Raw genomic sequence first — 15,520 nt, 5'->3', positions numbered from 1 at the left:
ATGAAACTGATGTCAATGCCTTCTACCTGCTGGGGGCGATGTTTGTCGCGGTGGTTTTGGAGTTTAGATGGACGTAATGATTCATTGCTCATTACATACGAGCAATGCAAGTAATTCTCTCTCATCTCGATTTACTTATTTAAAATCAACATAACCGTAGTTTCATTTTCGTATTTTGGGCATTAGGACTTTACATTTGGATTTGTGCGTCTATAATACGATTCTGAAGATTGTCTCGCAGTCTAGCGAAACCGTCCATCTGCAGGTTAGACGGCCTACCCGTGAACTATTTTGATTGGGAGACGTTAAATTCCCTTATGATCAAACAATTCAGAAACAGAATACACCCTGTGATCACAAATAATCTATTCAGGTAATAAAACTGCGGTGAACGCCTGAACGGGACTAGCCTTGTGCCGAAGCCCCCCTTGAACTGCTTCGTGGTCCCCTTTAGGGGCCACCGGTCTCCGTTTGAGAACCACCGCTCTATAGTCAATAACAGCCATTGTTGGAAAACAATATGGAGAAATATCGGTTGGTGATATTGAAGCTACAACCAGTGTTCGACGAGAGGCGGTAGTTGCGTCACAATTATATATAAACGAGTAGATTTTGTAAAGTTTCATGATTCTGAAATTCCTTTGTACGAGACACTGTATATGTTAATGGTGGTACCTAGATGCACAATGCTAGAACTAGGGAGTCGTGAAAAATATTTAAAAGGAATTAAGGGCTCTAAGTCACAAATTTAGAGTTTTGGTGATTCCATACAATGGCTTGGAACAATGTCCGGAATTACGTCACTTCTCAAAAGAGAAAACTTTTTTGCGAAGAATAATTGATCTTCTGCGCAAAATCTTTGAAACTCTAATTGCACTCACTTATGATGAAATGAAAATACAATAAATTTTTGTCTTCTTATTTAATTTGTGGAAAAAATAATCTCAAAAATGATAAACTCATTCCTGATAGTAATTTTGTCTCAAAACAATGCCGTGGTCTAAAGGTTTGCTACTGATAATAATTCATCCAATTTAGAATAACTTTCAAGACCATGAAATATAAACGTATTAAAAAAATCAAAAAGTTGAGTAGCGTTACGACGTGCTTTGAGGGGGTGGTGTGGGCTAAAACAAGTGTACTTATTGTTTTTGCCACCCGCAAGATTCAACAACGGGTTTGGGCGACGTATCAAAACGGGGACATCGAAATTTGTGATTACTCGTCGCCAAGACGCCGTCGGGGAAATTTATATCACACTTATCAAACACGCAATATGACGGCAACTCCACCATCAATTATGCAATAACTACACCGATTTTAATTGTCATTTTCAATATCAAATTACTCACCAAACATTAGGGCCACTTTTACTCGTAGATTTTTAGAGACGTATGATTTGTTCTTTATCGCGAAATGATGCTGCGGTGTAATCTCGTTGAATATCGCTCTCATTTGTGATGCAATACCAGGTCATTAGTGAATAGAATATTTGTTAGTCAGTAAACACAGGCCCAAAGAAGGATTAAGTTCTGGTTTTGAATAATTATTTTCAAGAATACAAACGTATTCTTGTGTGAATTCCGTACAAAGCGATACCCTACAGCTACAACCGCTGCTGAGTAATTCCAAATTGTATTTAGGAAAATATTTGTCATGCTTGGCGCGTTGGGTGACTTACAATTTGGTATTATTAACACAATAGACATCAAAATGCGTATAATTATAATACGAGTATAACAGGCCACAATAAGTAGCAACAAAGCAGCTTGTGGGTCTATTCGTCAGCAACTCTGCTATGAAGTAATTAATATTTATTTAAATTTTTAAAAAGGGATCGGTGATTTGATTATTTGATAATTATTTTATTCAATGGTCGATGAATGCTAGAATTGAATTAGCTGTTTATTCAAGTTTGCTATTATTGTTTTTACTCGTATCATATCGTATAATATACAGATTGCTCCACTTCCTTCGTCGTCGATGCGCGTTGACGGGGGTAGCCTTCGGTATTGCTAATAATATATATAAGCGTTTCATATCAACGAACAAGACAAGGCATGAATGAAACCCTCGTAAACATCTTGAATTGGCCCTCATTCTGGTGTATATAAAAATATAAAATTGGGTATAATACGTTTGAATTCTTTATGGTTGCTTTACATATATACTGATACCGTATTATTATTATCAACGATTAATTTTTTTTTATTATTTGATAACGTCTACGAAACACAATGGGAACAAATCTAAATATGGCAGTGTTAAAATTAAATGACTAAAGGCAATAATGTATGGAATATCCAACAGAACGAGCCACTTATATGCATATCTTCCAAATCGAGAGCCTCCTAAAAAAAATTGTCCTGTCATGCTATACTGAAATCGGTCGTATTTATAAAACGATGAATTCTAGACGTTTAGCTAAGCGTTTTTCTCGAAGCCCACTCGTGTGACTTTCTTGCTAATTCAAACAACAGATATCAATCCAGTGTTGCTAATGTGGTAAAATGAGCCGTTTAAAAGCAGTTAAGTGAGCATTGAAAAAGATTAACCGCTGTTCAAAAGTTTTTATAAATCACCGCAAGATTTTCTTTTCGGTAACCAAGCGGTTGCCTGGTGACTATAAACTGCAAAACAACATATTTCACCAGGACCGCCTTAAAAGCTTCGCGGACCGGCATAAATACCTTTTGGAGCTTCACCGGTCTGCGGACCACAACGGTTAGGAACCACATCAGATAGCCCAACGCCACTGATGAAAAAAATCGGAGATTTTATGAAAATATCCTCAAGCTTGCAAGCTTTATTAAGACTTTTCCGGTTGGCCAGATTGATCACTGCTTAATGGTATTTATACTAAAATTTACTCAATTTCAGTGTTGTTTAATATTTCTTGTGTATGTTTTGTGCAGAAATTGTGACACTGCAAAAGATCTCGAAAAACTGGTATCATTGATGAATAATAGATTTGAAATATTCAAGACAATAAATAAAAACAACGAGGATGCAGATTTTGAAAAAAAGGTGAATATAGATTGTCTTTGTGTTGCTTAATCGCTGCAAACAATAATCAATATCGAGGCATAGCGTGCTTTTGGAAATTCAAAAGCAGAAGAAAACATGCGTTCGTCTAAGCGTATGTATAACGTTGCGATTTGGTTAATATTGCAAATAAAACGAGATATTACCTGAATTTAAATTCACAGAAATTACTTACCGGTATGTCACTCGCCAAAAAATACGAAAAGTTATATTTTTTAATCTCATTGTTCAGTCAATTTCTTTATAACTTTTAGATATTCCTATTTGTTCAATGTTTAAAAAATCTTGTGAAATTGGCTAATTTTCCTCCTGCGTTATCAACTGTTGTTGTTGTTGTTAAATCTGCTGATAGAATATTACGTGTTTTTAGAAACGCAGGGAAACAAAGAAAGTAGTGAAAGATTATTGCGACAGCATGGAAATGGTAAGTATGTTCATTGGAGTTAATTAAACATTAAATTGATTAATCTTATAAAAAATTATTAATGAAAAACCATTTTTTGTTAATATTATTGCATAAACCATTTTCTGACATTTGTTATGTTTTAATATTTCAGTTTTACTGATATGAACAAATAATATTTAGGTGATTGTCATTATTAAAGATGTGTAACTGTTTTTCTACAGCATATATCTCAATACTCTTCTCCTCCGAGCGACACAAATCTCATGAAAAAGCACACAGCGCTCAAAGAGAATGCTTTTACAAGCTTTGAAAGAGCTTCAGGCAGCGACAAGTATGCTTTAAATGTCTTAATAAGCTGCAGCACAGGTTTGCCCAAAAAATTTATACATTTGGAAAATTGCAATTGTGGGCAGCGATCCATCAGTTTAGGGAGTCATTCAGTAAGAAAATAAATTATTTATAATTCAACGTGTCTGCCTCATTTTTATCATTTTAAACATATCCTGAATTATTTCCTTTGCTACTTTTACCAAAAACTTTATTTCCACATTCCTAATTTTCCTGATAAAATATTCATGCTTCAATCGACGATAGAAACTAACATTTTCACTTCTTCCAATATTAGATATATCACATTTGCATAATACTTGGGTAGTATACAATTAAATTTTTCCATTAGCAGTGGCCAATTACTAGATAACTTCAGTATGCTTCTAATTATTTGTAACAGTATCACCAAGGATAATAAAGAGGAATTGGGACAAGAAATAGAGAATAAATTTTCAATATTCAAGAGTAAGAACAAGACCGAACAAGCTAGAGTACAACTCGAGAAACAAGAGCATGTGTGTGAATATTTGTTCTACTTTTGACAAACTAATGATGGGATAAAAGAAATTAAACAACTAACTTATATAAAATAAAAATAGATGGTAGATGTGGCTTCTCTTTGTATTTTTTATAATTCTTTTTGATTTTTATTTTTAAATTAGGAGACAAACAAATCTCAAGTTAAAACAGCGAGAAGCGAAGCATACAATCTTTTTGTGAACAAAATGCGAAATGTAAGTAGGACAAGTCTCACTGAAAATTCTATATCATAGTTAAAAATATACATTGATTTGTTTATTCTGTAGAAAAGAAAAAAAAAAATCAAATATTTTATATGTTTACCACTTATAATCATTTCTGACTTGAATGGGCCAGTTAAGTTTCACTAATTATCTAATTGGCAAAAATTGGCAAAAAAATCATAACACTTATCCCCCAGACACATTAAGTAATAATTGAAATTCCAAAAAAATCGTACTACTTTAATTAAACAATGTTATAGCGAACGTTTTTAAACAATGACATCTAATCGTATGCCTTCTTTCGTAATTTTGATACATACCGCCTTAAGCAATATATGGTAACTAACATACCGTGTTTTATTTGTAATACCATATTTATATTTCAGCATACTCAAAGATATGATTCTACAATTCAAAACTTGTGTAATCAGCATAAAATAACAGCAATGGAAATGTTTGATCGAAAGACAAACCTATTGAAGACAAAAATGTCAGCAATTGTGCAGCAAGAACGAAACAACCTGAGCAACGAGATTGAAGATAATATCAAAATTGTGAATGAAGAAAATAAAGTACGTCGTAATTTTCTGATACTGGTAGTACTTGTATTTGCTTTGGGACTTATAAATGTGTTTGAGGTATTTAATTTTTGTTTTGGTTAAATGTTGGTCATTTTTAAAGATGTTGCAAACTGTATGTATGTTATTTTTATTTAATAGGAATATTAATAATTTAATAGTTGTTGGCCTTGTTTAAGCACTGTTTATTTAACAATTCTATAACGTAGAGTAATAAAACATATTAACAGAAGTTTGACTTTTCTTGTACAGTTTTTATGCTAGTCTAAAAGTGAAATATAAACATATATCAGGAAATACAGACAAGAGCATTCAGGAATTAAAATGAAAATGTGGGGTTAATTCATGTACATTCACAAATATTCTCGACATCTGGAATATATATTTGAATTAAAGAGCACCAAGAACTACGTTATTTTAGATTTGAAGATAAAATACTTATGTACATTTGTAAGCAAAACAAATTATGTTGATTTTGTCTTCGTCATGTTTACAACAGTGGCTTAACATAAATGAAAAAAGATCTAATAATAGACCGTGCAGCATGGTCATATTTTATCAGCAAAAATTCGATATACTCTTAAACATTAATATATAATCCATTCATACTTTGCGAATATAGCACAATCGTTTGTGATCGGGGTTTGCACTGATGCTTGTTGAATTAGTCTTGCTTCTTGTTTAATACCAATTGGTTACATGTCCATTCAATTTTCATTCACTCGGTAATTAGTAATTTAATTTTCCACCATACTAATGTTCACTTTATGAATAAACAATATAAAAGAATTAAAGAAAATGGTACTTTAGGGTGAAGGAAGGCGCGAGTAGAGACACCCGTGATACAAGTCTGAAAATGTAGTAGAAAAATCAAACGTATTTATTCAAAGAAGTATTTGTAACTGGATACCCAGAACACGCTCGATCAATCAGGAAAGAAAACTTGCTGATATAAATTGATGTCCTATCGGATTTTTGATTGCTTGCTATATCATAGAATAGCTGTGGCTGCGAGAGTTCTCGCACAAATTAAAATTCGGTCGCGTGCGATGTAATTCAAATCTATAATATTAAAACACGACGGTACAGGCAGACAACAATAAAAGGCTAAAGAAAGATATTGATATTTGGTCTAATTTTGGATTGCGATATCATAGAATGGTTGTGGCTGCAATTTTGGGGCTCCCGAAGTATGCGAACCAAGATGGCGGACATCGGAATGTAATATGTGTACTAGGTTAGGGTTAGGCCATAATTTCAGCTATAAATACTACGGGAGGCTCTTGGCTAGTTTTCGAACTGATAATTAGACTAAATTAAGGAAAATTGAAAAAAATTATCGCCTAACCCTAACCTGTTACCCATGTTACGTTCCGATGTTCGCCATTTTGGTTCGCATTCTTCGGGAGCACCGAATTTTAAATTATTATTTCAACTCTTGGTTCTTTGAATTCTGAGGTTCAGATTCTCAACTAAATCTTACTCGGGGTGAGCAAAATGTTTTTTTCATTTATTCATTTTTCACAAAACTAACGTAGTATCCGTCATTTCATATTGTATCACACCACACAGTTTAATTTACGCCACTGGTCATACTTACCGGGATGGTTATAGAGTTTTAGAATATTTAGACAGTTGTGTGAAAGGTTTCTCAAGATGAAAGAAATGTTTTTCTCTCCGGTGAGCAATCAATCATCAATCAATTATCGGCGTGATAAGCGAAGTAGAAAATTTAAAATGTTAGTCGGACTGCTGTAATTCTTGTGATTGTAATAAATTCAGCATTCGGTATCATCAGCGCGTGTATATTTATTAACATCTCATCAAATGTGACAAATATTGAATGATCTGTAAAGAACAATTAAAATTATTTTGTTAATACATTACTAGCCTTTTATTAATTTACATTGGTGTTACTGATTTTCATCGTTTATATTTTGGTTAAAATGTTGAATGTTTATTTTATCTAAATCGTTAAGAATGAAGATTGTAGTAACCGTTATTGATTTGCAGAAAAATACAATTGACAAAGCTGTTTATATTTAGTATTTAATTTCTGATAGAATTACCTTGGTGCCGGATACACTAGGCGAAGATGTAACTTCGTATTTATCGCACGGGGTGTAACCCAATACTGAAATGTCATTATGACCATGATAAAATTGAAATGGTCCTATTTCGTTTCTCCCATAAGTTAATATACTCGAAACAGAATGCGGGTAGCGCGACATCATCCAAGTATCTTACTTACACAATTTTTTAAAATCATTCCTTAGCAAAACAGACTTAGATTATTTGACCGTGATTAATTTGGTGTCTGATATGATCTCCAATGGCGGCATGTATTTGTAAGCTGATATTTCAAAGGTAAACTGTGAAAAAATGATCAGTATCAATAAGACTTCGGAGCTTAGATTTTTTTTCAGCTATGCTAATTAAATGCAATTTATCAAACAAAGATTGTTTGCACAAGGTTGATAAACGTACTGCTAAATGTATGTCTGTATCTGCCTCAAATCATTTATTACAACATCCAATATCTGGTATTCACTCAACAACTCTAAAAATAAGTTAGATTGTAAATGCCACTTTCAGCAAATTACTTCACCATTCGTTGTTTGTTGCAGTTATACAGCTAGCACGAACATAAAAAAAAATTTCGTGACTGTTGTATCTATGCCAAATATATAACAACGTCGGAAACCATGCCGTCGGAAACCATTTTAACACTTTAACTTTAAATGAGTAGCCAGAAGCTCAACGGCTAAACTAAATCATCTTATTCGCGGGTTGGGAATTTAGGTGCGCCATGCAGACATGATTACATATAGATTCATAAGAACACAAGGAAATATGAAATTTTTTTTTGAATAAATTGCACAAAAAAAAATAATTTAAGTTGTGAGATTCTAAATCTGGAGATTTTACTAAAATATAATTTCATGACGGAGGGGCATTTTTCATTCACGTTTAAAGTTAAAAAGTTAAGTTCTTCTCTGTGGAAAATCTAAACTTTATATGGAAATGTATTCGAAATGTAAATGATGAATTAATTAAGACTCAAAAACTCTTGGTTAATTTTTTATCTGTTTTTTATTTTATAGAAAGCAATTAAATGTTTTGTATTCATATTTTATCTGGGCATCTGTTTTAACGACCTATATGTACACGTGCATCGGCAATGTCATCCAGAAATATTGCTTAATTAATACGTAACATATAAACTATATATTGGTTATACAATGTTTGTTGAATTAAGAATGGACTCAAAATAAAGTCAACAATTGCGGCTAATAGTTAATCGTTGAATAACGACTTAACTATTATAATTTCAGATTGTTAGCTTCGTTCACCAGGATCGATTGTTGTGTTCGAAACGCATAACACATTTCTTCTTTCACTTGCCATCTTGTGCAGTTTACTCAAAGCGTGGAAAATACGGCACAATATTATCAAGATATAATATTACTAATGTACGAAATGGTTCTCCCGTAGTATGTGAAACAAGATGGCGGACACCGGAACGTAATATGTGTACCAGGTTAGGGTTAGGCCATGATTTCACTCCGATTTAACTTAATTTAGTTCTATTACCAGTTCGGGGACTAGCCAAGTGACTTCCGTAGTATCTGTACCAGAAATTATGGCCTAACCCTAACCTGATACACATACTGCGTTCCGGTGTCCGCCATGTTGGTTTACATACTACGCGGAAGCACCTACAAAATATCACTCAACACTACATACCAATGCAATTCTATTAAACTTGCTTGTTAACTAACTAACACTCGATCTAGGAGTTTTCTTTATTACACACATTTGTACACGCACCAGTACCAATTGATATCTCATTATATACTCTGGCATGGATTTTTGAGCGTTCTGACTGAGTGAAAGTCATGATAGCAGAAAAACCTCACTACACTACACAGATAGGCATATTCGCACGATTAGTATATTTTAATTGACATGAGAAGATAATTTGGAATCAATAAATATAATCGGAAAAAATTCAATTTGTGATTTTTAAAACTAAACAAATATTCCATATTCCGTTTATCTATAAACGGCCGATATTTGCTACAAAAGCAGACAGACACGCAATGTGAATGCTGTGAATAACTATATATGTTTATTCACCGGAACAACGTTTTACTTTCCTGGTTTATGTAAAATGTTGTCATAGCCAATTTGTGTTCTTGCTCAATTAAGCGCCCTTCCAATGATTATATACATAAGCATGCAAAAAGAATTGAAACTTTAGTAGACTGCAAAAATGTGAGATTTGAGAAAAAGACCTCCGCACGTTTAAAATAAAAAATTAGTAATTATCAATTAGGGTTCGGGTTAGGAATGAATGACTGGATAATGAATATTTTTTTTTATTTTGAGTGGCGGCGGGGTGGCTTTTTTCTGCAACAGATCCAAATATGTATTACTCTAAAATAGTATGCTGTTGGTAATAAAAAACATGAAAACTTCCGTTTGATTTATTTTTAGTTTATTTCAAAATCTGCTAAAAAATTAATCATTCCTGTCGAGACAAATGTCAACGATTGAAGCTGTATTGACATGAAGGTTCATAAAACGATACGTGTATTTACTAGGCTAGATTAGCATTTTCATTTTCATCTTGTTCTTTTGTTTCTTTATCCGCTCAGTCAATGGTGCGCTATACCATCATTTTACAAATAGAATCCATGGTAGAATCAGCCAGAATACTCTAGCACATGTCGCACCGAATGCGCCTCCGAATCTTGCACACAGAGAACCTATGCGAGGAATATCTTCCAGTTTTTGTCTTTGTTATAAACAGCGTAGATTATGGCTGTGGCAAGATCCATGGAGGTGAAATTAAAATAGATTTTTCAATTATATCATTTGAAATTACTCTCATGAATTAGAAAAGAATGTCAATCAGAAACCTTTGCATTCGAATATTTTCGTCTAGTTTTTTGTTTCGAATACATTTTTAGTGAGTATTTTTTTTATAATGACAAGCATCGAGTTTGTGGGGAACATTTGAACTCGAAAATCTTTATTTAATACGTTTTATTACGATGACCAATTGGCTTTAAAACGTTGAATAGATTGGAGAGATCCTAAACTCTTCATAACCAGCTACGATCATAGTCGATGAGCTCCAAATATTAATCGTAAAATCATTTCAAAAACGTATGGTGTCTATATATTACTATCTCTAGTATCGCGCAGTCGAACTTTAAGTTAAGTCATTATAATGTTTTGAAAAAACTGATAAGTTGAATCGAACTAAAAATTATTTTAAAACCGATAATACATGAATAAAGACTTGATAGAAATATCATACCGTAGAAAATAAGCAAAGTAGAAAATAAGCACCTGCAATAGACTCCAATGTAACAATGGTCACAAAGTGCGGTCTCGAACATTCAGAGCAACACTTTTTGATGGTGAAACCAATCAACAACGTCAGAAAGTCTGCAAGAAATGAAACGAAGTGATGCAGAGACAATGGACCGAATGCAACTTTTTCGTCGATTCCACGTTCTGAAATGAATGGAATGAATTATAAGTGGTACCAAAAAATGGAGTGCGATGAAATAGGTGGTTCATAAACTTTTGCATTGTAGAATTTAGTAAGTGAGGTGTTACTCAAATTATACCAAGCGTTTGATATTATATTGTTTGTTTTTTGCTATGCCATTGTCAAATATATTTTAGAAGTTCACTGTTTCGTATTCTAATTCTATAACTACTCTTTCAGCCAGTCTGGGCAGTCTGAAGACCGATGACCGACAAACATCCTATTTATATTTATACTTACTAAATGATTTGCAATGCGTCTCTTGTTCAGTGTCATTGCATTGTATACAACTAATTGAGCTTGTGCAGTTGACTTCATTTCCAATACCGCATAGCTATGATAGCCCTTGAGATGCACTTTCGTTGTTGCAACGAGCCATCTGTTCGATATAATGGTCACAATTGTCGATAACAAGCTGTAAATCGAATACCCCCCCCCAATAATACTGCACAAAGCTTGTCGAAGCCTGTTCTTTCATTACATTTGTTAACATTACAATCAGCTTCACAACAATCGTCGATTTTCATTTTTTGCAGAAAGACACTGAATATTGTACAAAAATAATAATCTGTAGAAAAAGAATTAAAAGTATTTGGGGAAATAATCGAATCGACGAATTCATAAAAATCAAAGATACGACAAGTACCCGAAAACAAGATTTCATTACATATTTATTAGGCATTGGTCGCAAAATTTCTTTACCATTTTAGTAAAACTTCTGGCCTTTTTTCTATTGCACTCATATTTCTCGTTAAAAATATATATTGTTTTTATTTAGCCAATGAAGGAGTATAACCCTGTTAATTTTGATTAAAAATCCGAAAATATAAATGGACTCAAATCGTAAAAATTTAATAACGTTGAGGGAAGTATGGACCCTTCATATGGAGTATTCATAATCCTATACTGGAATTCATTTTGGAATTTCATCTTGACATTGTAGTTCATTCAATGTCATACAACGAAAACGATTAGGTTTTGGATCAATGCGCTACCCTCATCCTTTACGCATTGAAATCCATTTAAAGATGAAAGATTTCATTGAGAGCCTGTATTATTTGCATTAACTTTTAGCCCCAAAACATTTCAAATAATCAGATACTTTCAGTTATGTGGATTTATTTGTGACCAACATTACAATATTTGCATTTGGGAACACTGTTACAATTCATGCGAGCAAGGAGGAAACTTTTATGTCGGGACTTTGGTTGCATTGTTTGCTGCTTTCGTGCGAATCAAATACAAAATATTTAAATGCATTCGGAAGTGAATTTAAAACATAGGGCATTGCGAATTGAGAAAATATGACAAAATTGTGGTGATGCGTGTTTAGTGTGATAATTGTGGACAAGTTTAATTAGTTTGCTTTTTATTTTCATTTGAAACAACGTCTTAATTATTAATTATCTACATATGACCATACAAAAGTATATGAATTAAAAATGAGTTTTGAAAAATTTCTGCTTTCCTAGCTCTCATATTTCAAATGAAACTACGATGTCTATGGATCACACGAAAAGATAAATACAATTTTGTCGAAAATAAGCTTATTATTTATTACAACAACGATGTGTAGGGACAGAGAATATTTATACCTTAAAAACAAACAAAATGTGGGAGTGTAAAAACATTTATTTTTCGCTCATTCCCCATTGCCGCTTACCACTTTTTGACAATTTTATTCGCTTTCTGCTGTGTATATGAACATTTGCCATTCTGTAATGGCTCGGACAACAAATCGCTATGAACGCTTGCCCAAAGGTGTGGTAGATTACTATTATTTAGTCCGTTCGAAAAAACAAAGAATAATACCACTGATAAGTGTCTATAACTACCCAGAAAATCTCGGAAAATATTAATGCCTCGACTCGCTTTCTAATGACTCCACTATTTAATGCACATGACATATGAGCTAATTATAAATATAATGATAAATGTATATGTGAAGGCTGCATGTCTGATCTAACCGCATAGACCATAAATGGGCTTGGAGAAATTCCGTTGCTCTAGAAGTATGTGTATCAATATGAAGGTAACTAATTTTGTTCGCCTATTTTACATAAATTGGTGTTCGGGGACTGCAGCCTATGAGCAGGGGATGTATTCACTTACCTAACGCAGACAGTCCTGAACTCGTAATTGAATTAAGAAAATCGGAATTCAGGGCCTAACCCTAACCTGGTATACATACAATGGGAGTACCAAAATTCCCAGCAAAAAAAGTACACAAAGATTCATCTGATTTCAGTATTAAAATGTCCCTGCTTTCTAATTTAGCCAATAGGAGTGTTCAGGCTAACATAACCAGTCTTTTCAGGATAAATAAGAAGCTTTGCACCACTTTCATCGAATAACATCATTATTAGGCGAACTCTAAAACAAATGTTTTCACTGCTACATGCTAAATTATTCATTTATTCATGTTTTATTTCGGTTCACATTGGTATCTCAACATACCTTTGTCGTTTTATGCATTTTGGGCAAAAAGGTAATGATCGTCATATAAATGTGTCTCAGTGTTCAATAAGCACAGTCAGTAGCGGGCAATTTTCGATTGTCTGTGGATACTGGTTTTGTATTCGGTATTACTTATCGATCCCGATCGGTAGATATGTTGATAGGTATATGTTTTTCTGTTAGACATTCGCGATATCTCACGAAAGCTAGGTTGCATGTGCTTTCATCATATCTCGGACCAGAAGTCTATTGATTTCGGATGAATCATTTGTATAATTAACGAGTTGATAATTAATTAGTGATGGGACATGCGGTGTCGCTAGTGAGTCGAAGCGAAGGATACACGCCACAAGATCGATAGGTGGGCGGTCGCCGATCGCTATATTGTGTGGAGGTCTGTCTAAAACAATGTTCGTCATCGAAGTGTAGCACAACCTTTTCGGTGTGTCCACGGGTGTATAGGGGTATACCGGTACCGAGTATTGTTAGGTAGACAATTACGCTATTTTCATATGTATTTATACAGTTATAGAAAATTGGCAACCTGTTAAAAATAAAACAAAAACATATGTGTTTAACCCGTTCACATCGAATCTGCGTATCATAATGTCAAATTTAGTTTTTACAAAATTGTAATGTGATGTGATTCAAACCCACCCGTATTATAATCATATAAATGTGTCTGAACGTTTAACAAACACAATTAATTTTTAGTAAGCAAATTTCAATCGTGGGCGTATTTTAGTTTCGCATTCGTTATATAAAGGTTTGTCTCAAACATTGCTCGGCAACTAAGTGTACATCATACCCCGGATGTACCACATCTATAGGGTGTACAGGGTTTTATTGTTATCTGATTGTAATAATAGCTTTGTATCGTTTCGATTCATTTCAAGCATATCTTTGTCGTTTTATGTATTTTTTACAAAAGGATAATGTGATGCGAACAATTCTACCAGTATGCCAGTCACAACAACATGCCTCAATGTTTACCAAACACAATTTGTTTTTAGTGGTCAATTTCGATCGTGGGCGGATTTTATTTCGCATTCGTTATTTGAAGGTCTGTCTCGAACAGTGCTCGACAACTGAGCGTACAGCACACCCCAGCAGGGTGTACCAAAACTATAAATGGTGTACCATATTAATAGGATGTACAGAGTTTATTGGTATCTCCTTGTCATAACACCTCTCAGTTCGATTAACATGTCTTTGTCGTTTATTGCATTTTTCACAGAAGATTAATGTGGCGTGATTCAAACCCATCCGTAAAATATTATAATAATATAAATGTGTCTCAATGTTTAACAAACACGATTGGTTTTTAGTGGGCAGATTTCGATCGTTGGTGGATTTGGTTTTGCATGCGTTATTTGAAGGTCGGCCAAGAATGTCTAATGAACGCATATCTGTTTAAGTAAAAGCCATGTTTCTGTTTTATTTGAAATTCGAACTGTATTCGGTAGAAAAGAATACGAAAAATCATTTCCTGAAGTAGACTGTAATCTTGTAGAGACAGTTATACTTACATTACAATTTGTTGATTCTGTGGATAATGAGAAAATCTGAATTGCAATTAAAGTAATGAAAATAATATTACTTCGTGGTAAAAAATAATATGACAGAACCAAAAATTACCTAATTACTTGAAAATGAAAAAAATATATTTAACATCTTCACAGTTGAACTATTTGTGTATTATTGTACCGAAAAATTTCAGTAATATAGGATGGTCTGCTCAAAAGTTACGGTATCTCCAGAATATGTTTAAAATACTTTGAATTTTGTTGTTTGTTCTGGTACCATCCTGTACTTGTGGAACTTTTTATTTTAATTTTAATTAATGTGCAAAAATGAGAAAAGGTTTTCGGTACATTAGCTCTTTTCCATCGCTTGAGCTCCAAACTTGCTTGGGTCTTGATAAGATTTCATAGCACACCGTCATTGCATAGAAATATAAGTAAGACGGCAATGGAATCAAAACTGTATCGAATCTTACTTTAAAGTCAACAAAATTATATTTTGTTACGTTTTTGAATACCAATGGAACAGAAAATGTATCTAGTCGATTACTACTACATGACGTAAATTTTATCGAGCGGCTTCAGAAGGGAATAGCTATTGCCATTTACCAAAATGCATCATGACTTTTGTGCCCCGCCCACACACGGTACGTCATTATGTAGCTGTAGTCGACTGTACTTTCGTCCAGCAATGAAGGGCATTTGCGTATTGAACGTCTTGTGGCGGAGCGCTCCTAGAGATCAGTGTTGAGAACTGAAAGGTATTGGAATTTTTATGACCATAAAAAAATCCTCTTCATTTATCGCATTGAGGATGTTCCTCTACATCGGCATGTTTACCAGTGTTCAGCAGATTCAGATTCAGATATTTA

General features: G+C 33.6%; 1 protein-coding gene across 2 annotated transcripts in view; it reads left to right on the top strand.

The window, feature by feature from the left end:
* LOC120335724 (uncharacterized) overlaps positions 1–5,440 on the top strand; it is a 31,324-nt gene extending 25,884 nt beyond the window's left edge. The window contains exons 34-39 of one of the 2 annotated variants that reach the window (XM_078110060.1): positions 2,916–3,027; positions 3,416–3,469; positions 3,673–3,782; positions 4,182–4,296; positions 4,444–4,515; positions 4,911–5,440. In XM_078110060.1, the coding sequence (XP_077966186.1) occupies positions 2,916–3,027; positions 3,416–3,469; positions 3,673–3,782; positions 4,182–4,296; positions 4,444–4,515; positions 4,911–5,186 (739 nt within the window). In that variant the 3' untranslated portion in view covers positions 5,187–5,440. The remainder of the gene's footprint in view (positions 1–2,915; positions 3,028–3,415; positions 3,470–3,672; positions 3,783–4,181; positions 4,297–4,443; positions 4,516–4,910) is intronic. The other variant, XM_078110059.1, reaches the window with a different exon arrangement.
* The last annotated feature ends 10,080 nt before the right edge of the window (positions 5,441–15,520 follow it).

Source organism: Styela clava, chromosome 2, assembly GCF_964204865.1.
Source record: "Styela clava chromosome 2, kaStyClav1.hap1.2, whole genome shotgun sequence".
NCBI lineage: Eukaryota > Metazoa > Chordata > Ascidiacea > Stolidobranchia > Styelidae > Styela > Styela clava.
Note: the sequence above shows the minus strand (reverse complement) of the source record. Positions and strands in the feature narration are given on the sequence as shown.